The following is a 27,625-nucleotide window of genomic DNA, read 5'->3' on the forward strand; positions in this document are numbered from 1 at the left end:
ATTTCGAATTTCGCAGTAAGTGATTTGTGAGCCTAAGATAGTTCAACCCCAAAATGTTGCGTACGGCATTCACTGTACAAAAGAAATATGTGCTCTTTTCAGATACAGATCACACGCCGTTGCAATTGGCAATAGTTGCTATATTGCTTTTGAATCTTAGCTATCAACAAAGATGGTCTTAGCAAGTAGGTATGGACATCCTACTGGCGAAAATCAAGTTTATACAAAATAATTGTTCTATAATTGCTGTGCTAGTAATATCAGGGCATCCTCACAAAGTATTTGGAACTTTTACTCAAAAATTAGAATTGAGAATTTGCATAGTTATCCAAAAGCATACGCGTATACGTATGATATATACATGCATTACTATTATTGATAAAGTTACATCGTATTAATTAGACTGTAAATAAGAAGACGGAGTTTTGATACCAATTTTATAAATATGCGGTTGATGTAAATAAAAATAGCATATTTGAGCATCATCCTTGCAATTATTTTCTGATCAACAAGGTCGTACATTACTTATTCGACCTTACAATATAAAACAAATATTTATAGCTAACCCATCACCTCTTCAATTTTTATGCTACACTAAGGTATATTTTGCTTGTTACATATACGATAGGTCTATTAGTGTGCATTTGCCAATGCACACTAATCACACCGCACGCTACTTTAATGCAAAACTACCTTGTAAATAAATGCTGTTATTATGATAATTATGATTACTCTGGCGATATATTTTCTAACTGAAGCTATTTTCTTAATTGATTATTTAATTTACATGATAGTACCAGGATTAAAGTGCTAAACCAAATTATTTGTCTATTTGCTACAAATACCCTATTTATTTTTAATTTCGTATACGGTACTTAAAAATTGGTGCAGTATTGCTATTTCAGCAATAGAGCATAAAATTTGTGAGATAAAAAGGCACTTATAGTTAAAACTTTCACAATGATTATATTAGATTTGTAATTATATGAAGCTAATTTAAGTAACTATTATAGCTGTGATGTTTCGGAAAGTTGAGAGTTAGGCATTAGTCGCAATAAAGTACAATAGAATAGTTAATGGAAGAGTAATCTTTATTGAGCTAGTGTAAGAGATTAATCGTGTAAGATTATCGCGCGAGTAACGACGTGATTAGTCGAATAACTATAGTAGTGTAGAATAGGTAAAGTGTGCAAGCTTACCGTGTAACTACCAGAACTAACTAATGAGATAGGCGAAAGAAGATATCTTTTATAATGTTAAGACACATCAGGAGGAAATTACTTATAGACACGGATGATTCATAATAATATATTACTTCTATATAAGGATAATGCTACGGTATAATCTAGCTAGAGTCTAAGAGACTTCTAAAGCGATAAAGTTGAAATACCAATTTTATAGTATGATCGAGCATGAAATGGGAATAAAAAGGCACTTGTAGTTAAAAATTTTGTAATGATTCCATTGTTTTTGTAATTATAGGAGACAATTCAAGTAATCACTACAGATTTGTATTTGAGCTAAGTTATATCATCTATGCCTATTAACAAACTGATCAATGGCTTAGTTAAACGCTTTTACCGCAAATAGTATTTTCTATTCAATATGGAATTTTAAATTAGCATCAATTTTATTAATGCCCTATACCAGTGTGTCATAAACCAGCTCTATGACCAAAATAACGAAAAAGCTAGGCCTACAAATTGTCGCCTTGAAATACGTATCAAGGCACTAAAATCCGTCTAAAGTAATACTTAGGAACATTTATCTCTGATTCCTCTGTATTGATTTTAGTTAATTGTAGTAGTACAGCAGGTAGCTAATAGGATGAGATGGCGTACTTGTGCTATTTCTAGTAGATGACTGGGATTCTCCGGTTAAGGCAGTATATGATAGCAAAATATATTCGTGTTTCACATTAAGGAATTACTCCATTTTGTTAATTCAAATTTTGGATTAGGTAAGTGAATCTACAGTAATAGCAGAGGACTATTGCTCGGTTATTACACCCTCAGATATTTAGTGATTTGTACGACTGTAACTTAACGTTAAGCACTAAATTGAAGAAATAATTTTATTTTTTATATACCTTTCCTTGGAGCCAGAAGTTATAATAATTTCAACAGCGCTTATGTGATCGGGTAAATTTATATCTAAATGTTTAATTAATACGGCAATATTTAGAGCATAGATATCTGATGAATAATATATGATCATAAGATTACATTATGCCTATTTACAGGATCATCATGTATTCATATACGACCTAATGTGAATTAATGACATATCACATATTACAATACAAGGCGTGTAAAGTATGAACTATCTAGTAATCTGAATAAAGCTATGCTACTAAACTTGAAAACTCCTCTATAATGAGATATTGCTGTGGTACAGTACCAGCAATATTCTAATAGCATTAAGATTAGTAATATCATGATTCATACGCTTTATAATTAATTTTTTTATATACCTTACTAAATAATCACATACCTGAGTGGAACTTTTTAACAGATGATTTAAATTTAGCAATATCATAACCACGTAAATTTAATTAGTTGTTTACTATTCTTCAACTAAACCTTCCAAAAATTATGATTTATGATGTTTAACTTAGTTATAACACTAATTCTCAAGGTTAACAATAGAATTTTCTCCATTTATAAACTAAACGACCTAGCAATTACGATTTATGGTCTTCAACTTAGCTATAATATTAATTCTCAGGACTTACAATAGACTTTTTCTCTATTCGCCAATAATCAGTAAGGGAATTTAATGTTAAAGTAGTATCTCAATAGTTCATGAGTCATAGTTAATACAATTAACCTCGGAATCATTTACTGAATTAGATATTAATTTTAGCTACTGCTCCCTTAATGCAGACAACAGTATTTACGAACGTGGACATGCAATGACTAATATAGAATAGTCAGATTACGATATGTCCTATCACGGAACATTTCCATGATAATTTATGATCTACCATAAGTAAATTACAATCAAAATGATTGGAACTGTAAGTAGATAATTTGCATTCCCTATTATAACTATTAATTTCAATACGTATATAAGTGTCACTATCATAAAAAGTCAGTGCTATATTAAAACACAGTATATCCAAAATTAGAAGTTAACTAAATAAGGATAGGCTAACATGAATTATCCTAACATAGATATTTCTACTCTAATACAGTACATAGCACTGTCACATACACATAGCAGTTGGTGGCATTAGACTATCCAACTGTCATTCTAAAGCAATCAAACACACTCGATAAGATAAATTATACCCTGGACTCAAGAAAACAACTAATTGATACTAAGTATAGTTTAGCTTGAAACTGTACCTTTCTATAGTAAACACTAAGACAAATCAACAATTCCAGATTAAATGCTTGGGATTCATACTGTATGAAATTACAAAGTAACATTAACTTCTACTGTAATTAATGATCAAAATTAGAACACATATATCCTATTACTAAATGCATCGCTTGAATTACAAAGTCATAATATCCGATTCTTAACAAAAGCTATGCTACGGATTATCTTAACTTCTAACCCGAATAAAGCAGTTGGGTTTACAATATAAGAAGATATTAAGTAAAATCTACTATTATAATCAACCAAGTAAGTCATAATTTTAAAGCTAGAATACTTATCATAATAAAAAAACTAGGCAAGAATAATTACAATACAAGAACTTGAGAAAAGTTCTAAAAATTAACTTTCATTGCATTCACTTTCAATATTATAAAATTAAAGTAAGTTATTAGACTAAGTAGTGTAAGCAATTGTTACATTTTCGTCGACTTCATTTATTTTTATATTATAGCTGCCGAATTAAATTTATGAAATATTAAATATATGTAGTTACAGAATCAAAGCATACAATATCAACTACTCTATGGAAATTGATTGATTTCAAATGTGAATGAAATACAAGTGAATGTGGTTACAGAAGCCTAATCTTAGGTAATATTTTTGTAAGCTAGTCAATATGATTTTTACATCGAAAATTTAGGAAATGCGCGTAAAGGATGAATATGCAATTTTTTAATTTAGTGTTGTCTTACTTTTACATATGAGATGTAAAGTAAAGAGTAATTGCATTAACAGAGTAAGGTATTAAATCGCAATTTCCTTCAAAATTTCGAGAACATCGCAAGAATAAATTGTAATTGCATAAAATGTTAAGGTAACTTTATACCAGGTTTAAATTATGCGGCATACTTAGGCACATAATCACCAAACATTACGCTATAGTGTAAAAATTCATAGCAAATGGTGTTAGAAATTTTATTAACATCAATCACTAAGTTATGCTGGGAGAAATTCAGCAAGCTATTGGAGATGATATTTTTTCTCCATGTATCTGTAACATACTATGTCTTCTGTAGTCGTTATTGGAGATACTAAACTGCAAAGGAAGAATAAACTTTGATTTTACCAATCGATTGGCCGTTTTAAATTGAGTAAATCTTATTTTTACTGCTGGCCAAATTGATTGTTGTTTCTAGTATAAAGAAATAAAATTTAAAGATGCAATTAGAACTTTAATCCAATTTATAGTATACTGATCTATTAGCATTAACATGTACAGTAATGCCAAAATAAGGAAATGGAAGTGTTAGGTAAAATTAGATGAGTATATAATACATAATATTAATATGTAATCATTCTTTAACTCTTAATGTGGGTGTGTAAGAATTTACTGTGTGAAATAGTATAGCTTAAATCATAGTCCTAGATAGAACTAGTGAAATTTGTGCATTATGATATCATGCTGTGAAATCAGCGAAAGTATATCAATACAAATCGGGTAATAAAAAAATTTAATGTACAATATAATCTATTCTCTGAGCAACTCTCGTATAAAATATTAATATAGATGCATAGCAAACATTGCTCGCGCTACCATAGCATAAGCAATGTTGTATAATAAAGTTAATAAATAATTACAGTCTTATAGAAACACGTTTAGAATTGTCCTTAATATGTCAGTTAATCATAGTTGAACTGCTTTACCTACTTGCCATCAGACTTATCGACATCTCGTTACAGAGTTATAATCCATTCTACACACAAAACTATGCAACTAACACCTGCAGCACATAATGTTAAAACAAATACACTATATAAGTGATTGATATCGATCTGTTTGTAGCTGGTGGTTGTCTTACTGGTTACATATTGACCGGCTTTCTGATACCTATAATCCGTTAATAAAATATTACCAAACTGATGAAGCTGTTAAAATCAATATGCAATATTCATCCAATGAAATAGCTATCAGTAAACTGGGATTGCTGCTGTAGCCTGTTTTATTTATATAGATTCAAAATTTGTGTGTATTTTGTGCATATAACAATTTATTAATTTTACCTCACAATATTCATGTATTGGATCACCCACTGAATTGAAATTCCTGTCTATGCTGAGATTTAAATGTAACTTTAACGCAAGTACCTCAAGAATAAAAATTTTGTGCACATTATTAACCTGTTAAAGTATAATTCTGTATAGCTACGTTATGCATATTTAGATCCCGCAATTCGATATTTTACATTACTACGTGCGTTTTCGGTGCTATAAGCTATACTATATAAAATGGGTTAATAGTAACTGGAGAGGTAAAATTAATATAATAGACGTCTTGCATAATATTTATACATCTGTATGTATCGAAAAATTATTTAAACATATCTTACTTTATTTAATATATCTTAACAACCTAAGCTGATCAACAAATTTAAATATCGGAACTATTAAAAGAAAGGTAAATTCATTTGTTTCCTTTTAGATAATATCTATGGCACCTTTCTAGATAAAAGAAAATATTTTTCTAATTTATCAATTATTAAGAGTATGCTCGATATAACCACTTTGTCGTAATTTTAAGATGGCAATACTAATTTCTGGGTAAATGGTGACCCTTTTCTTAACCCTAAAGCATATCCATCTTTTCGAAATTGTCCTCCAACTGTATTCAGTGTGCAATATTTGTTTTTGTAATAGGCGATTATAGCTGCATCCCATAAAAATGCATAATCTTCATTCTTAGTCTTATAATACCAGCTTCTGTATTTGGAACATTGATTAGACGCTGTGCCATTTCATTGTATGGGGCCATTGTCGCACGTTCAAAAAAAGTTGTAGACGCTACTGCCTTGTACTGTTCCATATTTAACTTTGCTTTGGGAAGCCAGCTCTTGCAAGGAATTAATTTCTATTGAAAGTACACCGTCAATGAAAATAAATCAACATATAATTAGGTACAATAAAGCATATATTAATTCAGTAAGAGGAAACTATGCTATAGTTGCTTACACATGTTGAAGATATTTTGCTCTATTATCGGCGTACTGCAAGCATATGGTATTTACTGGGATTTAGGATTGATAACATTATTATAACCGTAAACGATAAGTTTAATGTAAGAAGGCTTTTCTCTTTACCATCTGCTCCAATTGTGCGTTAAATTGGGGTTTTCATAATTATATTGTAGCATGATGTTAACCATATAATTTCCATTAAACACTACGGCAATTTAAGGTTCTGGATACCGTAGTGATAAGCCCAACTATCATTCTGTATTTTCTATAAAGCTGCAAAAGTTCTACTACAATATGCCGTTGTTACTGTACTCAATTGCAAACATGCAGACAAGCAAACGATCATTGATCTTTAGTAGTACAGTATAGAGATTGACATTGCATGATTTGAAAGTGTTCCTACACAAGTTTTGCTTTATGATAAAATTGGATTAATGGTGATGTTACGGAGCTAGTAGCTCCGTGTTTACGATTAATAATTGTTTACAATCATGTATGACCATGCTGACTAGCACCTAGTAGTAGAAAATAGCTGTCATGTAATTGAAGTAAGTATTATTAGTGTGGAATTGCTATACGCAGTATTAAGGCAGTTAGCAATCAATAATTGTTGGTCGCTTAATATTATTATTGCTACTGATTATTAATCGTGTATTATTATGGTCTAACAAATAGGACATAAATATTGTTCGCTGTTGTTGTGTGTGATAATTAGACTTGCTAACTGGAGTAACTAATATTATTGGCGACAAGTATAGTGACTGTAAATAAGAAAGGGTATTTAAGTTCTCCTGAGACTAGTGTAAAAGAAAAGGCCTTAGTGTAGCTAGAAGTTAATAAAGTTATTAACCTAGATCTATCGTTTGACTCAGTCTCTTTACTATTGGAATAAGTTAGTTTTCCTTATAGAGGATTGCCTGAAGTTAGTCGGTGATCGGATAGAGTAGGTAGAATAGACTAGGCCCGATCGCGAAAGCTGTTTTGTGACAGGTGAATAAATCAATTGCAGTTAGTATGAATAATATTCATATTGCTGCATCAAAGCAAAACTATTCGATACTTAGTTATCAAATTTATTTTTAAATAAGAAGCGATAAGAACTGCAATTAGAAATTGTAACCAGAGTTTAAATTTTTAACGGTCAAGAAGGCTGCCAAATTTGCAGTATAGGTAGCAATTATAATACATGAAGCAAGCCATGCAGAACCTAGCATAATTCTTCCTGATATAGCAGTAGGAGGTCTATCATGTCCTTGTTGTAGAAAAGTCGACACAGAATTCCATAAGGAATTGCCCAAATTCATGGATGCAACAACCTCTCCATAATCATCTTTCCATTTTTGCTGTGCATTTTTCAGATCATTATTTTTTTCTTCAGCTTTTAAGCGTTTGCAAATTGGTAAGTGTTGAACCGCGTCAATGAATGAGTCATAGGGGTTAAGAATACCGACTACGAAAAATAAGATCGCCATAACGATTAAAAATACTCCAATAACAATCCATAAGGAAAGATTGAATGGTGCAAAGCATCGAAAAATGGATACTAGAGGAGTCTTTGGTTTGGTCATTAAAATAGTTACTCCTTGATCCATGAAAGGAATTGTAAAATCAAACTCTTCAGATCGTTTAACTGTGATAGAAAATGCCCCTGCAGCAATATCGGCCTTCTACAATTTCAATCACCGTCGGATTTATAAATAGATACAGATAAATTACGACAATAAAAGCAGCTATTACTAGACAGTTTTTGCATTAAAAGGTGAGCACGTAACATGTGATACAGTAATTTATTTGTAGAGTTGAATTGAATTCCTAGCATAATTTGAACTATAAATATCTTATAACGTTCAGACATGTTTTCTAACCTCGTCAATTATATCCTTTACCATTCCGTTCCATTCTTGAGAAATAAGACTAAACCCACCATAGCTATTATCTTTGACGACTTCTAAAGTAAACTGAAATTTCAACGATTTACTTAATTCGTTTAATAAATCAACAATGAAACCCTCAAATCTTGAATTTCCTTCTAAATTATCTGCTGATATCTTCCAGTTTAAGAAAGATGATTCCTATATTACGCGCTAAAAGAGAAGATGGCACATGAAATATTATCCGGATAGAAATCAAGTTCTTATGCTTTTGTTGAACTGATTAATTATTGACTAAGATGTCTTAAGCTTATGTTTGCGTGTTTTAAATGAAATAAAGCTGTTTATGTATAGAAGATTGTCACAAAACAGCTTTGCAACAAGATAACGCAATATACGATCAATAAGTCAATTCCTTGAACCACGTATCAAGGAACGATATCTGCACTATCACAAACACTTTTGCTCTACTAGCAGACTACACAAAGACTTAAACGCCTCGTATTTTACGTTAAACACTAAGTTGGACAATTCTTCTTTATTTCACGATATACTGCATTTATATACTATTCCTCAATAGTTCATGAGTCATAGTTAATACAATTAACATTAGAATCATTTACTGAATTAGATATTAATTTTAGCTACTGCTCCCTTAATGCAGATAACAGTATTTACGAACATAGACATATAATGACTAATACAGAATAGTCAGATTACGATATGTCCTATCACGGAACATTTCCATGATAATTTACAGTCTATCATAAGTAAATTACAATCACAATGATTCGAACTGTAAGCAGATGATTTGCATTCCCTATTATAACTATTAATTTCAGTATGTGTATAAGTGTCACTGTCATAAAAAGTCAGTGCTATATTAAAATACAGTATATCCAAATTAGAAGTTAACTAAATAAGGATAGTCTAATAGAATTATCCCAACATTGATATTTCTACTGTAATACAGTATATAACACTGTAACAATACTGTATAGCTAAAATTATTTTGTTTTAGAAAGGATAAGTTGAATTCAATGTTAAATGCATTAATGATACTTGCTGACTAGAAGTTCGACTTTCGCTGATTAAAGAATCGGAAACAATCTAATCTCTTATTTCTTTGAATTAATAGGGACCGTTCTCTTTTACCTCGAATAGAAATCGTCTGGGAGTTCTTGTAATTCAAAGAATACAAAGTGTGTAACCCTATTATTAGAATATCTTGATGATTCGACTTTATAGTGTAGTTAAAATTCATTATTATCTCAAAGATGCCAAAAATGTCATCCTTGGGCATTATTATGAAAAAAGTGAGCAGACTGCATGGAAGAGTGGTATTAATATCAGTTGGGGAATTGCAGGTAATACTTATCGATATTATAACTGCTTTGATTCGGTATATTGCAGTGATGATGAGATTAGTATAATGACTAGTATGAGATAAAGGTAAAAGTCATCAGTTGGTACCTTGGCCCGATAATATAGCTCAATATATGCAGAACTTTCTCTTCATCACCGATTTTGATAGGAACTATTTGCATACTAAAAATTTATCATTAGAAAGACGCAAAGATTTTTCAAAAGAACAAGTAATTACATTAGACATGATTAACTCTTCATTCCTAAATAGACCGCAAGCCACCTGCTGACTATCCTTATGTTACAAAAGTCTTTTCCGTTATTCCGTTTACCGCAACGATTATTGTTATTATCGCAGCAGTTATTGGTATCTTTCTGGCACTCATCTTCGCTTTACTAAATGTCTATTATCGTAATCGAAGGTACAACAGACTATTAATGTCACTGAAAACAGAAAGACTAATATATTTCTACTCAAAGTGCATATCTATCGCATTTTCCCTTTCAGTCTAGATTTGGTATTTGTATTAAAATATTTGCATAGTATTTTTACATTTTGATGTTTGGCTAACATGTGATAATAAGGAAGCAGATTTAAGTAAATTTACTATAAAATTTAATAAACTGCTAAATAATTCAAATATACTTATTATCTGTTAGGATTGATGTATATTTTCTTGATTTTGTGTTATAATCGAAACAAAAGGGCTATCAAGGTTGCAAGTCCCAACATAAATTATACTATCATCATTGGTGCTATTCTATGCTATATATCAACCATCTTACAAGTCATTTACATTGATCCCGTTAATGAGACTGACTTGATGTTATTAATTTGTCGAGTAAGAGATTTTGATGGAACTAATTGTTACGATTTATCTTATTATCATATTATTCTTATAAATTAGAAATATAATTATCTTGGAATGATATTGAAATTACTCGTTATTGATTAAAATATAATCATAATAGAATCCAATATATATTTCAATATTCCAAAGAAAATTAAAAGATAAATAGTGTCCTTTTTGTACTTACTATACTAGCATAATTACGACATAAAAATCTTTAGTGATTGCCATGGTTTATCAATGGTATTTATTTGCATCTTTAGGGAAGAATCTGGTTTCTCGTACTAGGCTTTCTTATGGTATTTGGTGCCTTGTTTGCAAAGACTTGGAGATTGAAAATGATATTTCAGAATAAGATTGCTAGAAGCAGAGTTAGTATTACAACTGAAAGTGCTTAACTTTAGTTCTAGTATAGATAGCGTACACTATATTTTTGATAATACTAAATAAGCTATTTACTCTGTCATAACTCCATTATAGACAGAATTACCCTTTCTAACCTACCGATTCTCTTAGATTATTACGGATTCTCAATTATACCTCGTCATATTGATTATTGTACTGATTGGTGCTGCAATCTTAACTATTCAAGCTGCAATTGATCCAATATTTTAGAGAGTAAAATAGAAACCCAACTGATGGTAAATATTCTATTTTAACCTAATTGGTTAGAAAATCGCTCACAACCGGCACCATAGTATGACTAAAATGTTTCAAATTAGTGACTTCATTAATATGAAAAAATATACTGTTTACCAAAATTTATTATCAATATTTGAATTAGGGATATCGCGTCAACAGCCTCGTAGTTTATTATAAGAATAAATGCGTAACTCAGAATGTCATGTTATGGCATGTTATTATACTAATTCTTGGAGGAGTTTTGCTACTTTATGGACTGTCACTAGCTTGGAGAACCCGTAATATACCCTTCCACCTAGCTAACGATTCGAAATACATTATTTTCACAATTTATAACGTAACTATTTTCTCTGGAATTGCTATTCTTGTTGGCCATACTCTTTCAAATATTGCCCTGCGAGTCATCTTGGTGGCAATATTAACCATTATAGTGACAACAGGATCGTTATGTTTAATATTTATACCTAAAGTACCACAAGTAATGCTTTCAGTAATATGACTTCGTATTTCCTGTAGTATTCTATAACTTCACGTTTGATTGTTATCTCTTATCGGAATATTGCATTAGATATAAATTTCTTATAACTTCTTATGATTTTTCCAAAATGTAGATATACACATCAAAATTAATTTAATGACGATAATTAACTGTAAGAAAAATCTGTTACACTAACTCTATTTAACAAGCGGACAGATAAGGAAAAACTTTTTACAATAACAGATCTTAAAAAAAGGGGACTAATAATAATAATGACAGATGTGACGCAGATGCTTGAATAGGCTATTTAACTTTTTTACAACATGAAGATTTTGAAGATCACTTAACCCTTACAGAACTTAGTATGAGAACGAAATTGTATGATTGGCATTGCATTCTACGATACTAAAATCAATGTGCAGTCTTGAATTACTATAAACATTACTCGTATATACCTGTTATTATCAATAGCTCTAGCTTTCATATCATTTTTAAGTTATATCAAGTTTACTTCTAAATAATATATTGCAACAATAATTTACCCAATAGCTACATAACAGTAATTAGAATGAATATTCATCTTTAAATCTATTTTATTCCATTACTCTAGAAATTTTGTATCAAAGCATTCGTTTCCTCGATTGTAATTCGATCAATTTATACCTAACAACTATAAAGGGCTAAACTTTGTATCTATTAAAAAAACTTTAAATAATGTTATTTCATTAGTACAGTCTTACTTCATTTTTTGATATCACATTACTTGAGTAAATCACGGCCGTTCATTAATGTAGCAATAAATCTGCTCTAAAATAATTTCTTATTAAATTTTTCTTGAGAATCAGGCAATTTGAATTAAATATATTTGTTTTCTTTTACTTATTATGAAACGATAGTTTTGCAAAGCCCACCGACAAGCTAACAGTGTATTATGCCGAGAAAATTTTTACGTAAATAAACCAAGATCATTAACGGTAAATTTAATCGAAATTTTAACTTGATACCCCTGATTTAAACTATTGCGTATTTCTTAGTCTACCTATCGCTGGCGAATAGAAGGTAGTATCTCAATATGAGTAGGTACGATAATTCTAAAGCTAAATACTCGAATTTATCACAACTTCAACAATAGAATCATGACATTCATAAAGCCATACTAAGGAAAATGGAAATTAAGATATCAGAGGTTAGCTTTATTTACATAGGACAAATAATTAATCATAAAACTAAAAGCATAAAGATAAAAACTTCAGTTTGCTTTTTACAAATATAAATTATAATTTATTCAATTGTAGTGCAGCCCAAATATAGCTTAAGATTATATACAGTATGTGTGAATATCGTGCATGACGTAATTACTAGGCTAATTAAGATAGATACGCTTGTATAGGTGCTAGATCGTAGAGTGAGATTAAATATGTGAAGATTTGTATTAGTAATTGCAATACGGATTGTAAAAGTTATTAGTCATACTGCTTGGCACCTCCAGGTACGCTAGAGGTGTGATGTTAGCCTTATTAAGGTAGATAACGATTTATGTGTCACGAAGATACTCTGTACACAATTGTATATAAGCAGGAGATTTTATCTCCGAAGACAGAGTAGCCATAGATAATCTAGTCCTTGGTAGAAGACGTAATTATTGTAATAAAGTGATTTTCCTTCAAGTTGTGGAAGTCGTTGCGTTTCGATAGACACTTTATTACATCAATATAGAGAAATTTGCTGCTTATTGCTAGTTTAATTCAGAATTATACTGTATTACAGCTGACACTATATTTAAAAACAGTAATTGACAGAAAAGTTCTACGTTCAATAGCTGATATAAGTGAATAAGCAAAAAGTTTCACTTTAATTTTATTGATGTAAGTGGTTTTAACTTTATAATCTAACTCAGATAATTTCACAATTAGAATTCTCTACGAGAGACTTGCTCTAATCTGTATCATGATTAATATTATAGCTGGAAGAATCAATACAATTTTTTAGAAAGAAAGCAAAGAAAAAGGAAGAAGAAAATGAAATGGTAAGACAATCCTAAAGCAGGTTTCAGTTCAGTAAATATCAAAAATTTTTTGGATACTTCGTGCAGTTAGTAGATCGATTAGTGCATGTAGATTGTCCTAAAATTAGCCATTATTGTGCAAATCCAACAACTGCATATATTTTATACTTTTAACTTATGTAATTATTCAGAATTAGCTATGTTTCAGTGAATACTGATAGTGGTAAATTACTATACTTTAAGCAAAGTTGTTTGCTAATGAGAAACAAAACAAACTTCGTTTAGTCCTTTCCAAGCATTCAGTATAATTAGACACTTCTATAGAGAAATAGAACGGTTAAATATGATAAAAATTGTACTTTAGGCACTTGCATAGCAGGTTAAATCTCTAAATTCAAAACTTTTGCTTTAATTCGAACATTAACCGGATCGAGTTTTAGTCATGACATTAACAGTTTGTTAAGTAAATATCAATCCGTATATAGACACGATTTAGTACAGAAAGGACAATATATTATGCCAATATTATAGAATGTTTTCATATTGTATAGAACAAGATCAGAAGTCTTCTAATAGTAGGGATTTCCATTAATTATTACTAATCAGCTAAATGAAAAAATTGAATACCTACACTCTTGCAATCCAAAGAATAATTCTTGGACAGAATGAAAATGCCTTATTAATGTAAGCTAGTATCATGAAGTTAGCGACGATTACAATTGCCATATTCAATTTTATGGTAATGAAGATTGTACTGTATTAGTTAATATAAATTATAAAAAATGAGATTACGCTTTTTGCTCTCTAGGTTAAAGGACATTCTGGAGATTTATGCAATCTTTAATATTTCTATTATCTAAATACAGAAATAGAGAGGAATTCTTAAAACAATCAGTTAATCATAACTACATAGTTGACTATGACGTAGTAATTTGTTAAATTACAACTTCAATCTGTAATACTGGGTAACTTCATCAACATAAGGTTGGCTCTATTTTATATAGGAGAATACATATAATTATAATCACTTGGCAATGACTGATACCAAGATTAACTAGCGACGTGCCTATTTACCAATCCTAAAAAATGATTAATATCGCATTCGAAAATCTTGTTTCTAATCTCATTCCAAGCTTTTCGAGATGCATCCTGCTGAATTGTAGTATACTAGTCAAAATACCCTAATATTCATTGCTTTTTAGTTTAATGAAGATTATGCGATTGAGAATAGCCATAAGCTTATAAATATATTGGATCAATGATTTTTAACGGTATTTGGCGCTTCCGTGCAAGTGTACTTTTATAAGATTAACTAAACCTACGAAGCTAATATCGCAAAGAGTGAAATCAATATCTATTTAGTTGCCGCTTTAATAAAATATCGCACTAAAAATGCAATGATGAATAGATGATACAACTTCAAGAAAAATTTTAAATTATTAATGCTTCTATACATTAATTTAATAAAAATGTGCTAATTAATTAAAATTTCTGTCTACCATGTGTAGTATATTGTAATAGACCATAAAGTATCGAACTACATGATATTATAATTCTATTCTCATATTCATAATCGTTTATTCCTTTAATTCATAAGATTGGAATCCATTATACTTAATTAAATCGTAAAAATAATGCAAACGTATAAGGTTCAAAAGTAGTAGTAATAATACAATAATTGTTATATTTAAATATAATCTAATATGACAGTTATATAGGTATTTGCTACCCACATAATATTAACAGAATAGCAAATGCTGTTTCAAAGTTTTACTGGCTAATTATATCAATATTATTATTAAGGTGCAGATTATATACGTGTAACAATAATGTAATTGCCGTTATATCAGGAGTTTTTTAATAGAAACAGCTCAAAAAGACATTAAAATAAGATTTAATACTAGTAAAAGCATGCTAAAATATCTGTAAAGATAATTAATTTTAGAATTAATACACGTAATATCTATTTCACTTAATTTAAAAATGGTTGCTATAGCACAATAATAATTACAATCTACCGTTAAATAACATGTGTAGATATGTCAATACAACAGATGAATAAAGATGCAGAAAACTTTCCAAGATTAAGATTCTGTATTAATAGCTATATAAAATTTCAAAAAGTAATGAAGTTTTAAATCACTTGAATCTAATATATTTATTAGACTTAAAATAATAATATATCAGGATAGAAATCTATTGGTAATTTATTTGTTTATAACTCAACAGGTACGACAGTCAAAGTCAACAACTCGAATTAAGGACTTCACGCTAACAAATATATTCAATATATCTTTACGTTACAAGTTATCAAATCTAAAATTGTAATATGATAAGACATACTGGTATATATTTTATTAATATTAGTTATGGTTTGAGGCAGTAAGTATGATAATGTAATTGATTTAGAAATAGACAGTTGTAAATATTATGGCAAAATTGTAATATTCAACCGATAATGGATTTCCATTAACGACTGTGTAGATTTCGGTTAAGTACTATTTAAAATATGTATAATAATCAAAATGGCGGTTTTCACACTTTTATGCAATCTTTTAGGCACTAAGCGGATTTAATTTGGCACATAATATGTTAATTAATACATATATATGCTCTAAAATAATTAATATAATTAAATGTGTGTAGAAAAAGACTATATCACGGTATAGGAAATAATTAACGGATTGTGCAGGTGGAGTTTGGAACAAGTGTATAAGGAAGCGTATTTGTAGATACAAAGTGAATAATTTAAGCGCTAGAGTGGAATAGCAGTTGAATAAAGATAGCTTTGTAATATTACCTAGTAAACTTCTAGACTGACTCTCACTGTTGACTAAAGTCCTTCACGAAGGTAGTGAAAGTAGTGACGCTTGGTAACAGATTTACAATACGGTAGAAGGTTTTACAGGTAACCATAGAAGAAGAATTCATTGTAACAAACGAAATTTGTGACAATATTCCATATTCTATTTGCCAGAATCGAATTTTATCGCGGTAGTTTTTAGACTTTCTAATAAAATTTTAGCTCTGAAGGCTTGCACGATAGCCTGAATTAACATTTAATGCTTTCATTCAGATATCTGGACTTTCCGCTAAATTCTACAATTCAAGCCTATTGCCACTTTTGTATTGCTTTATCATGATATTTTTATTTAATGTTAAGATAAGAATTCGGCTATTACGTAATAATTTTCTACTAAAACTTGATTATTATGCCGTAGTTATTATGATTTTCACATGGTAGATCAAGTATATTTGGTTCACAGTTGCGTTTATAAATCGTTACAGATCATCACATACATACTAGCTAAAAATTGATATATTTATTAGCTGTGACTGCATTTTTATCGATAAAAGCGTTAACAATCCTTGATATAATCAACTGAGATTGTTTGATATCGGCAAGAATGATTTAAACAATTTCCTTAATTTAGTAGCGCAAGAGAAGCATAATTATTACAGAGTCTGCATTTTTGTGATAGAAATCTTAGTAATTTTTGTAGCCTTCATTTAGCGATTATTTTATAATTTCAATATCCATATGAGCGGCTTAAAAGCAACTTCGAGTTGTAAGAGATAACTTCTACATAAAATTATTATTATCTCTACAATTCTAATTAAAAATTTCAAGGGTGCTCTAGATTATCAACTTTTACTTTACGTCCAAACAGATTTCAGTGATTCAGATAAAACTTTTAGCATACTGTAACTATCATAAAAGACATTTCACCATATTGATTTACATATTCTATCACTTTTAATATAATGGGAAAAATATTGTAAACTATATGCAATAAGGTGTGCTTTATATTGAAGATGACGAAAAGTGCCAACTATAATTAAATTAGGTGCTAAATTTAGACAGACCGTCTTCTTAGAGTATAAACATATTTTTCTTGCCTAAATCGCTGAGATATCAAAGGATTGCATTCGAAAGTTTATCTATTTTAGATAATTAAACCGTATGTAATCTATGTTCTTGAACAAATGGCTTACTTTAGGTCACTGATAACCAACTTTATAGTTTTATTGAATTTCTCTTATGGTGTTATTAGTCAGGGAAATAATAATGATAACCCTTTTCCTTGGTGGATATTTATTTCATCTTATCCTACTCCATTTGCCAACAGATGTAATGGTCAACAAGCTAGACGATCATGTAATTTATGTATTCATAGCCATCCCAGCTGTTATTGGTGTAACTATGATAATACTTGTAGAATGTTGCCAACGGGAAGAACTCATCCCTATCCAGGAGATTGTCCTAATGATGAATGGCATCTTAACCAATGTATCATCAATGGTAGTGTATTTGTCTACCTTATTCCTGTTGCTATCGTTATCGTAGCAATAGGTATAACTATTATCATTTACTGTTGCTGTTGTCGTTACCAATCAAGAGAAAATGTCACATCATTACCTAAAATCACTACACCCAATAGGCAAAGTAAGAAGACCAAGCAGTCAAGACTGAAAAGCCAACAAATTCACGAATCTATTCGTTCAAAATATAAGCTCAGATCTGTTGCTGGTTTGACTAGAGGTTCTTCGGATGATAGCTTCTCCTGGGAAGATCCAAATAGGATCACTTCCAGTCGGTCATCGCTTGGAGCTAAAATGAAATTATTTCGATATAAGAAATTAAACGACGACGATTCTGTTATTAGTTCATTAGTGTAAGCATCTTCCTCGTCTTTGATACAAAATATTTATTTAACATTTTACTATTTCGCTACCAATTTAATTTCATATCTTGAATAATATTACAACCTGCCTTCACAATCAGGAAATAGGGCAAAATAGTATAATTTTCTATTTACTACTTATAAATTTTACTCTAGTTTTCTGCCTGAAACTGCTTCCTATGATTCAGTATCGGATGGATTAAATCTCTTAACTCATACTACTACTCTTATTCAAATAACATTTGATTGCTACCACTACATCTAAGTAAAGATAAACGAGCAGCTGTTAACAACAAAAAAAATAGTAATCAGAATAACATGTCATCAGTGAGTTTTTACTCTAAAATTTCGGTCATTCACGCTATACTATAGTTTTATAGTGATAGAAAACTGCATTTATGATGTACGCATCTTGCGATAACCTTATTTACAATTTCAGAAATAAAAATGTACGAATGCCCCTACAGTATGTCAATACCATCACGACCAGTATTTGTCAGGATTATATACTGTAAGATTTATCAAGAGTAGCTTAGTAATTAACAATATAATAATTTCTAAAAACTGACCTGAAGAATAAATGTAACAAGATCTAGTAAATTATATATGAGAGTATACTTTAATATATAATATTTATAAATTCATTTTGCAGTATTGATACTGTGATTGCGCTTAAATTGTGCTTGGAAGGTACATGAAATCTAAATTTACAGGCAACTCATGTAATGCTGTAAGGTCAAATAAAGCTGTTTATAATTTAAATCTGTATTTATTCTTTTATCAAAACAAAATCTTGATTCTGGCCGGGGCGCTGAAAGATTAATATAATAGATCTTGTAAAACAAAATTGATTAAATTTTATTATGGCTACACTGCCTCTGTTGCAAATAGCTTAAGGTTCAAGAAGGACATTTTATCAGCATTTAAATATAAATATTTCTGTATATGCGTGTTACTAATCTACTTCTTTGTAACAAGAAACCGGGTCTTAAAACACTATCTTCACTAGTACTTGTGTTCCCAACTAACTTAGGGACCTATCGTAGTTGAACTAACTCTCAGCTACATAAAAAAACTACTATTGAGTAATAGGTTTAAATACTTTACTTTATTTTCGTTAACCTTAATCGTAAAATGTACCAAAGAAAAACGTAAGAATATTCTTAGCAATAATAGTCACAAGATCCTGCAAATGACTAACTGGAACTGAGAAGCTAAGCTAGTGCTCCGCTTTTTATAGTCTCGCCGATGGTACACTTGTGAATATTCTTGAAATAGCGGCTTACACTGTACAGTATACATATCCTAGTATAGCAACTAGAGCCTCAAGGCTCTGCAAAGTAATTGATCTTACACTTATCAAATAGCTTAGTATCCCTTCCTTTAAAAAGAAGTTACTAAATCTTAAATTCGACCTTTGTTATGACTTATAGGTCTTACAGTTCTAATTTTTGAATGTAAGAAATACAGTAATACTATTCATCATGAAAGCTTTCGAGCATATGACTTTAAGAATCTGTCTGGAAAAAACTTCCGTTGCAAACTAGAAATTGGTGGTATTAGTCTTACAAGCCATGTTATTACACATAATTCTAGATATCCACTTAGGTCAAAGTCATTATGCTTGTTTTTCACGTCGAAAATGACTAATTTTAATTCTAGCTGATTGATGAACGATCTATTTAAGCAAGATTAGAATAAGCCTATTACCGAATAACTTTCGTACAGCAATCGTATTGCTCTCTGTAAGACAGTGTAATAATGCATTCTAAGTTGGTGATATATTTAGTAATGTCTACCGTAGGTGTTGTGTTCAACATGTGATAGATATTTTCGTTAGAAGCTTAAGTATGAAATATAGCTAGCTTAGTAACTGTAATCCTTTTGAAGAGAAGCGCTACAGTGCTCACACTAGAGCTTCACAAGAAAGGTGTAAACTATCCTGTATTTGAGATGCTAATACTGAAGTGTGTAGTAAGTAAGGTGCTAAGTCTGTAAACGTGGAAAGGTATATAGGCGAGTGGTTTAGTATAGTAAGCTAGTTCTTTATCGTTAGAGGTCCTCAGCTAATCGATTACGTTGTATCTTCGTAAAACAGGTTTTATTCAATAAATCTTAATTTTCTAAACTTTTGAAGATTCTTGATCTATCAACCTTACACTCTCATAAGATATCTTATTTAGTATGGTCTCTTTACTTTTCATGCTGTAATTTTAATCTATCTCTTTACAAATTTCGATTTGTAACGTTGCAGTTGAAAGAAATGTTTCATTAGTTAAAAATTATTCATAAATTGGTTTATTTATACGATATATTGGCCTTCTTTATCGTTATATTTCATTCTTTACTTTGAAAATAACAATACTCGTATTATGATCTATATTATTTACAAGGCATATTTGAATGTTTAAAAACATCATTTTCATCGGTCAAAATTTGAAATATTTTTTTCCATATCATCTTGCAACACCTATTGCAGCTGAAATGGTAATAGCCCTATTTAGTGAAACTTGGCTGATCTTGTAATAGGCCATCTGATTCATTAAATTTATTTAGAAATATGAGTATACAGTAAAACCTACTAAATTGCTAGATAACCTTTAGTTATTACTGTAGTCGATGATATCAATTTTACTACTTCTCATTTTAAGCACTAATTACAGTGTTGTCTGCTATTGCAAGTAATCGTTTGGATCCCCATCAATACATTAATACCATAGGGAAAATAATGAATGGTAAACTTACCTTGTAAGAATAATTTCATAAGCGTAAATAAAATAAGAATTAAAGACCTATCTGCTGGAATAATTGAAACAAAATACTTAAACAGATGTTTTTGGTAACCTCATTAATTGGGGATGTTCCCATAAACAGCACTCATAATATAGGAAAATAAGGAAAACGTGAATATGATGAAATGAAACGAAGCCATTAATTAGAGCTACTAAACATATTACCAAAGTTTGGATATTCAACAGTAATTATTAGGGTAAAATGATCTAATATAATAATATTATAAGTAGAAGTCACTATATTTATTGACCGACGCTTAAGCTTTACTTTTAAATAAGAACAGGTTTAGGTTTGAATTACTTTTAACTTTGTTCAAAGACTAACAAAGAAACCTTCTTGTAGTGACTACACGTCCCTGTACATATGATCATGCATAGAATGATGGCTTTCCATTTGTCTCCATAATTTTGCACAAAATTCTTTAGACAAAGCGTACAAAGATTGTATGCAAAATGACGAAAGCTAGCATTTATCGAGATAAAATTTCAATGCTATGTATATTTTCCTATATAAGACAAACAAGATCGATATCAAATCTTATTTGCATAAATTTACGTCTTCATTCAATACGATTGGATTAAGATAAATTTTATTGTAAGATTTGAAAAGATCGTCCTAAAAGGAGGATTAAGAAATGACCATAAATTAAATTAAAATACGGCAAGATATCTTAATAGATATCAACATATGTTTTTACGTAGCTGCAATCAAATTCTGTTTGATGCCTAGATTAGAAGTTGACGTTGTTTTCGATGAAATTTTCATTAATAATTGTAAAATTCTCAATCCCAATACCCAATACATGCAGTGCCATATTATTAGATCTGAATAATTTAAGAGTGTACTTCCAAGAACACCCTAATTACACATTATTATTGAAGCAGAGTGTTCGAATTGATTTTTCTGCTAACTATAGGCAATATGGTGTATAAACCTCTCTCTCAAGTATGGATAGCCCAATCCTTCATCATACTTTCTTATTGGACGTATTTCAATCAAGGCCAGACTCCTATAGATCCATGCTTAGCTTTTGAAACTTGTAATGCATGCATCGGCGATCCTAGACGCTGTTACTGGTGCAACTCTGACAGCTACTGTCGCAGTTTGCCTGCTCGCTCAAATACACCATTTCTTGGCGAATGCTTAAATGAAGCTTATCAAGTAAATCAATGTATCTTTTCAACTAATTTAACGGTTATCATCATTGCAGTAGTCGGTTCTGTAGCGGCTATATGTTTTAGCTGGATAGTTTATTGCTATTGTTGTCGCGATCGAAATCGTGATAAATACGACATACAAATTAGAAATTATGCTCGTATTAAACGTGAAAGAAGGCGGCGTTATTACGAGACTAAAAATCAACGACGCAGCTATTCTGATTCGATAAGGCAGAAATACAGTTTACCGTCAGCAGGTTCAACACGAGCAAGAACAAGCAGTCAACGTTCATGGATTTCTGGTAGAAGAGGAGGTCCATCGTTTTTGTCTAGGATATTTTCATCTAATCATCAAAGCCAAAGCGACCACAACATGGCTACACCAGCAAGTAGAAGGCAGTTAGAAATATCACATCTTGGGCTGACAACAGTGTAGCAGTCTTGAACTTTATCTTGGAATTATTTCTAAATTTATTAGTCTTTCAATAACAACGTAAACTTCCAGCAACATTAACTGTTAACAGAGGCATATTTGAGATCTAGATTGACAAGAAGACAAGCTAAAAAGATCTAAGCTGTGTTATAATATGATTGTTACGGAGCAAAGCACCGTACTTGCTAATTAAATAGATTTTGTCAGTATTTAGCTAATGGATCATATTGAGTTCCTTATTAGATCGTGTACGAGAAGGTACTCGGCTACTCTACTAATAAAAACTATACTAATCTTTTAGAACAGTCTTATCCCTGTGTGACCAAAAGTAGTAAAGAACTACCATACAGTAGATCTCCAGGTGTAGTGGAACAAGGCATAAGTAATCTATTAGTTTAGTGTAATAGTTCGCAACATAAGTTTGTGACAATGATATAATTAAATAAAATGTCCATCAGAAGACAGTTGCTCGTACAATAACAAGATTGAGTAGTTAGTGTTTTTTCATGTAATTTTTATCCATGGGATCAAATTGTAATAACTTTAGTTTATGAGTAGAGTTATAATGATCCCAGCTGATTGCAATAGTGCAGTATGTGGATAACACGATGGAATGGCGTACTGTACGGTACTCTTTTTATTGAGAATTACTAGATTTAGAAAACTCAAACTTGGGTTACGTAAGCAAATCTACACTAATGGCAGGAGACTATTGCACGGCCATTATAAGAATTTTAATGAAGATATCTTTCTCCAGCTGATACCTAAAATTGTTACTAATTTTCACAGATACACAAAGATCAAGACACGACAATTTCTTATGTACAATCAAAAATTTTTAGTAGCATTTTTGCTATAAATACTACGTGCTGTGTTCTTAAACTGGCGGAATAATCTTGAAAATGTATAATATTCGTACATGTTCAAAATTCCTAAATCATCAACATGTAGAAAATTAAGATCGAACTTGCGCTATATGATGCATAATATAATAGATCTAATGATATTTAAATGTAACAGGATTACGAAATCGCTTTAAACTATAGCTCAATTTTAAAATTATTATTTTACGGATGTACGCACAACTTTTAAGTACTTGAAACCGAATACGATTGCAATATAAAATCTTACCATACTTATACACAATTAGAACCCGTTTAGCTTTTACCGCAATTATTGATCTTCAATTTGCAATGATACGAGAATTGAAATACCTAAAGTTATTTAGCAACGATTATTGTCTTTCATCGATGAACCCGTAGAGTACAGTACCGATTGATTAAAATTTTATAAATAGTCCAAATTTTCTAATTTAATAGTCTATATCTAACTTATAAGGGTATCTCGATCTGATTTCATCATTTTAATATCAGTTATTTTATTACAAGTGACTTACAGTGCAAGCATGTATCATATCTACTTATCCTGAATTTCTTAGTTACCTACTCAACATTAATCATGCTATAGTTATTGAACATGGGCATTCCCACGCTGATTTAATTTAGGCTATAAGTACAAACGTTTTTAATATACTCGGCTAATGTTGGCGTAGTAATAATTAATTAGTTTTAAAGCATGTTTGAATCATCATGAAAATATTAAACGCAAATTAGTTTTATCATTTTTCTTAATTGCTTAAAAAATAATCGGGTGCAATATAAAGATTACTTTTCTCAATGATTTGTATTAATTTAAATCTCAATACGTTACTTTACGTACGAATGTTTATTATTTAAGGTCTACCCATTATAAATATTATTCTTGTAACGGTCGATATTCCTAAAAGCTGTAAAATGAATTAATTCTAGTATAAAATACAAAGGTATCATTTACAAAATATGTCGGCAACTTTTCGGGCATCATGTCTTGCATGCGTTAAAATTGACTTTCTTACAGTCATTTTTTACGAAATCTGATATGTAAATTAATTTTATGTACATTCGCGATTACTACACAAATATCCTATTGTAGCAAATCATATCAGGGACGCTTACGCTTTTCTTGAAACCGTTGACCGCTACAATCTCGTCCACAAATGGGTGGCTAATTTTATTCAGAGGTACGCATTTATACAACAAGACTGAGTAAGTTGGTCTATAACAATTGAAATCGATAAACTTTGCACTGATAATTCATGTATCAACGGAAAATAATCATCTCTTTCCAAGGAATAATAGCAGAATGTCTTCAGTTCTTAGTGGTGAAAATTTGCCAGTTCGATTACCAATAGGTATTCACTTAAGACTATCTTTAGAACACATACTTACAGTACTGTACGTGAAATAATAATTACTCACCAGCAAGAGCCAGTTATCTGCTTGGTTACGATACGCATGGGTATAAATTTCCCAGTCAAGGTCACAATTTAAATCAGAAATAGATTATAGCATCAGCAAGAAATTTTCTATACCACAGTAGTTAGATTTGGTATGTCAGAATTAATATATTGAGTCATTAATTCGTGAACAAGGGTGAGCGTATACGCCAATATAATATAAAATTTTTTTATGATATAAAATTAGTCATTAGTATATTTCATGATCCTACCACATAATCATGTCTTGAAAAAATTTTTTAAAACATTAGCTGCTAAAAGGACAGTGAATAACTATACATTACTTGTATATACAGTTATACTTTGTTCTGCTATTAAGACAATCACTGAAGAGATATAACAATAACGGTCTCTATCTTACGAAATAAATTGCCGAATAAAATTAGTAGACTGTAGGTATAAAAAATTCATTAATTATAGGCTGCAAAATCGCCAATATCTGGAACGTCTTCTGTCTTATAAGATGGATATAACCCATCCCAACCTTTACCTTGTACTCTTCCTTTAGAATAGCCATCCCAATGATTGCCAGCAACGGCTATAATATCTCCAACAGCTAGATCAATCTCGCCTTGACGACGAGCGGCATGAGGATAGATTGCCTTATGACGATGCATATTTTGTCCACCGAAGTAATAAATATCATCAAGGGAGTGAAAATATTGAGAAGCGTCGTCATGGTATGTTTGCATAATTTCATAAGCAAGCCTACAAACCTATTCAATATTATGTATAATAACAATAGGCAAATTAAAATCACAATCACTATATGCTGGTTAAAATCCATATAACGAAAATTCGATATTTTATATACCTGAGATGAAAACGTGCATACTAAATAATCAGTTTGTGCTAATATCTCGATATCTAATATGATACCCCGAAGAGATTGATCACTATAACGCGAACTAAGAGCCGCCGATTTAGAGGCTTGAGCATCGCTGACGAATACATAATCTTTATATCTAAGATAGTAAATCACAAGTAAATAAGGACGCAAATTTTAGTTTAAAAAATTCATAAATCATTTTGGGATAATACTATTTTATGGATATACGCTGGTTTTAACGACAAGTTGACATCGAGTTGCAACGACACAATATCGTGCCAATTTTAGCAAATAGATATTTGATATTAGTAATTGTTACACCTTTTTCTGGCTTCATCTACTACTTTTGGTTCGTCAGTTGCAATAAACACTCTCTTGACAGGCACTTTTGTTGTCCTCTTCAATTTTTGGTAGTACTCTTCCACATGAACCATGTATTCTTCAATATTGTGTAAGGCAGCTTCACTATTGATTTTATCGGTCCTTCTGACATGAATTCTAGATTAATGTGATTATTGAAATATGAAGGTCTCTTACGTTTGTGGATGATAAGAAACGAGTACAATAAAAGATTATGTATTGGTATTGTTATTCTCAAGGTATCTGTACAATTTCATTAACTAAAATATTAAAAGTAATAATAGGGGTGTTTACCAGCATTTTGTCATGATCAATCTATTATTACTTTATGAAATATTCACATGACAAGTTATTCAAGTAATGGTAGCTAGTTGTGCTATTGAACTATTAAAGTATCAACAAAGTAGCTACAAGAATAGAATAGAATTAAATAAATAATCGTAGTAGTATCTTATCTATTAAAAATGGCCTGGGTTATTTCAATCGAGCTTTCTAGTAAAGTACAGTACAGTACTACATTGTCATTATCTAAATTACCCAACAATCGGCTTATCAAATTTAAGCTCTTTTTTCTTATCATCAATAAAATTTTGGGTAGTTGATTGCCATCTTAGGAGATATCGCATCATGTGTCCAACAAACCAAACAAATGGATGTCCATGATAAGTCAGTAAGGTTTCCGACATATCTTTAGGTATAGCCAAGGGCAAATACGACGGTCTTCGGGTAATACCATCACTAATAGGTAAATGGACGAGAAGATCAGCATCATTATGGCCGTCCCATGGGCTAGCCTGAGACTCTGAACCGATCTTACAATTAGTACTCAACGGCTTAAAATATCCTTCCCAGCCATTCTGAGGCATATAACGCCAACCATTGGTATCTAACAATAAAGTTCGTTTAGTAGCGTAAGCTACAATCAAGCAGTAAACAGCATGATGCATTTGGCATCCATAGCCGCAACCTTTATTCAATTTGCACAACAGTTTCCTTGCTTTACTGCAATCGGCGGGGCTCTGTAGAGTATCGAGTCTGTCAGTGAGCAATTGTTTTAATTGATTTAATTTCTTGTGACGTACTTCTTTTAATCCATCAATATCACCCAACATTTCACCATCAATTCGTAAGGCAAATGTTTGATTAAGAACATAATCTAACATATCATTGACTCGTTGGCTAAGAGCATTATTATCAGCGGATACTTTCTTTAACTCAGATCGAATAAAATACCAGACTTCTTTAGCACCATTGACAATTCGACGTCGGACTTTTTCTCGTTGGTAACTGACTGTGGCTTGATTTTGACGATTGGACCACTTATCTTGAAATAGGTTATTATTATTATTATTATTATCATTACTATTTTTCACAATTTCATTAGGTTTATCTTGATTTTGGCTCAGGCCTTGTCCGTTATTATTGTTACTGGATTTACGTACTAATTCTTGCAATCGATCATTCATATCCGATAATCGCTTGA

General features: G+C 30.7%; 4 protein-coding genes across 4 annotated transcripts; 2 read left to right on the forward strand and 2 right to left on the reverse strand.

Annotated features, from left to right (window-relative positions):
* Positions 1 to 6,146: 6,146 nt before the first annotated feature.
* Positions 6,147 to 8,371, reverse strand: TRIADDRAFT_18488 (uncharacterized protein; the record flags this gene model as incomplete). Its single annotated transcript, XM_002108605.1, has 3 exons — positions 6,147 to 6,232; positions 7,459 to 8,005; positions 8,204 to 8,371. Coding segments are annotated over 3 exons (801 nt in total), but the record flags the coding sequence as incomplete, so codon positions are not given.
* Positions 8,372 to 9,440: 1,069 nt separating this feature from the next.
* On the forward strand, positions 9,441 to 14,394 carry TRIADDRAFT_51779 (uncharacterized protein; the record flags this gene model as incomplete). Its single annotated transcript, XM_002107818.1, has 9 exons — positions 9,441 to 9,576; positions 9,846 to 9,996; positions 10,281 to 10,416; positions 10,689 to 10,796; positions 11,210 to 11,545; positions 12,442 to 12,519; positions 12,678 to 12,731; positions 13,509 to 13,571; positions 14,359 to 14,394. The coding sequence occupies 9 exons, from the start codon at positions 9,441 to 9,443 to the stop codon at positions 14,392 to 14,394; spliced, it is 1,098 nt and encodes a 365-aa protein (XP_002107854.1).
* Positions 14,395 to 17,537: 3,143 nt separating this feature from the next.
* Positions 17,538 to 18,500, forward strand: TRIADDRAFT_51780 (uncharacterized protein; the record flags this gene model as incomplete). The annotated part of the gene is made up of 2 exons (XM_002107819.1): positions 17,538 to 18,226; positions 18,392 to 18,500. 2 exons carry the CDS (start codon positions 17,538 to 17,540, stop codon positions 18,498 to 18,500), a joined length of 798 nt encoding a protein of 265 aa, XP_002107855.1.
* A 6,863-nt stretch (positions 18,501 to 25,363) lies between these two features.
* On the reverse strand, positions 25,364 to 27,254 carry TRIADDRAFT_49632 (uncharacterized protein; the record flags this gene model as incomplete). The annotated part of the gene is made up of 4 exons (XM_002108606.1): positions 25,364 to 25,669; positions 25,768 to 25,918; positions 26,104 to 26,280; positions 26,680 to 27,254. 4 exons carry the CDS (start codon positions 27,252 to 27,254, stop codon positions 25,364 to 25,366), a joined length of 1,209 nt encoding a protein of 402 aa, XP_002108642.1.
* Between the last annotated feature and the right edge of the window lie 371 nt (positions 27,255 to 27,625).

The sequence above is a fragment of the Trichoplax adhaerens genome, genomic scaffold (assembly GCF_000150275.1).
Source record: "Trichoplax adhaerens TRIADscaffold_1 genomic scaffold, whole genome shotgun sequence".
Lineage (NCBI taxonomy): Eukaryota > Metazoa > Placozoa > Uniplacotomia > Trichoplacea > Trichoplacidae > Trichoplax > Trichoplax adhaerens.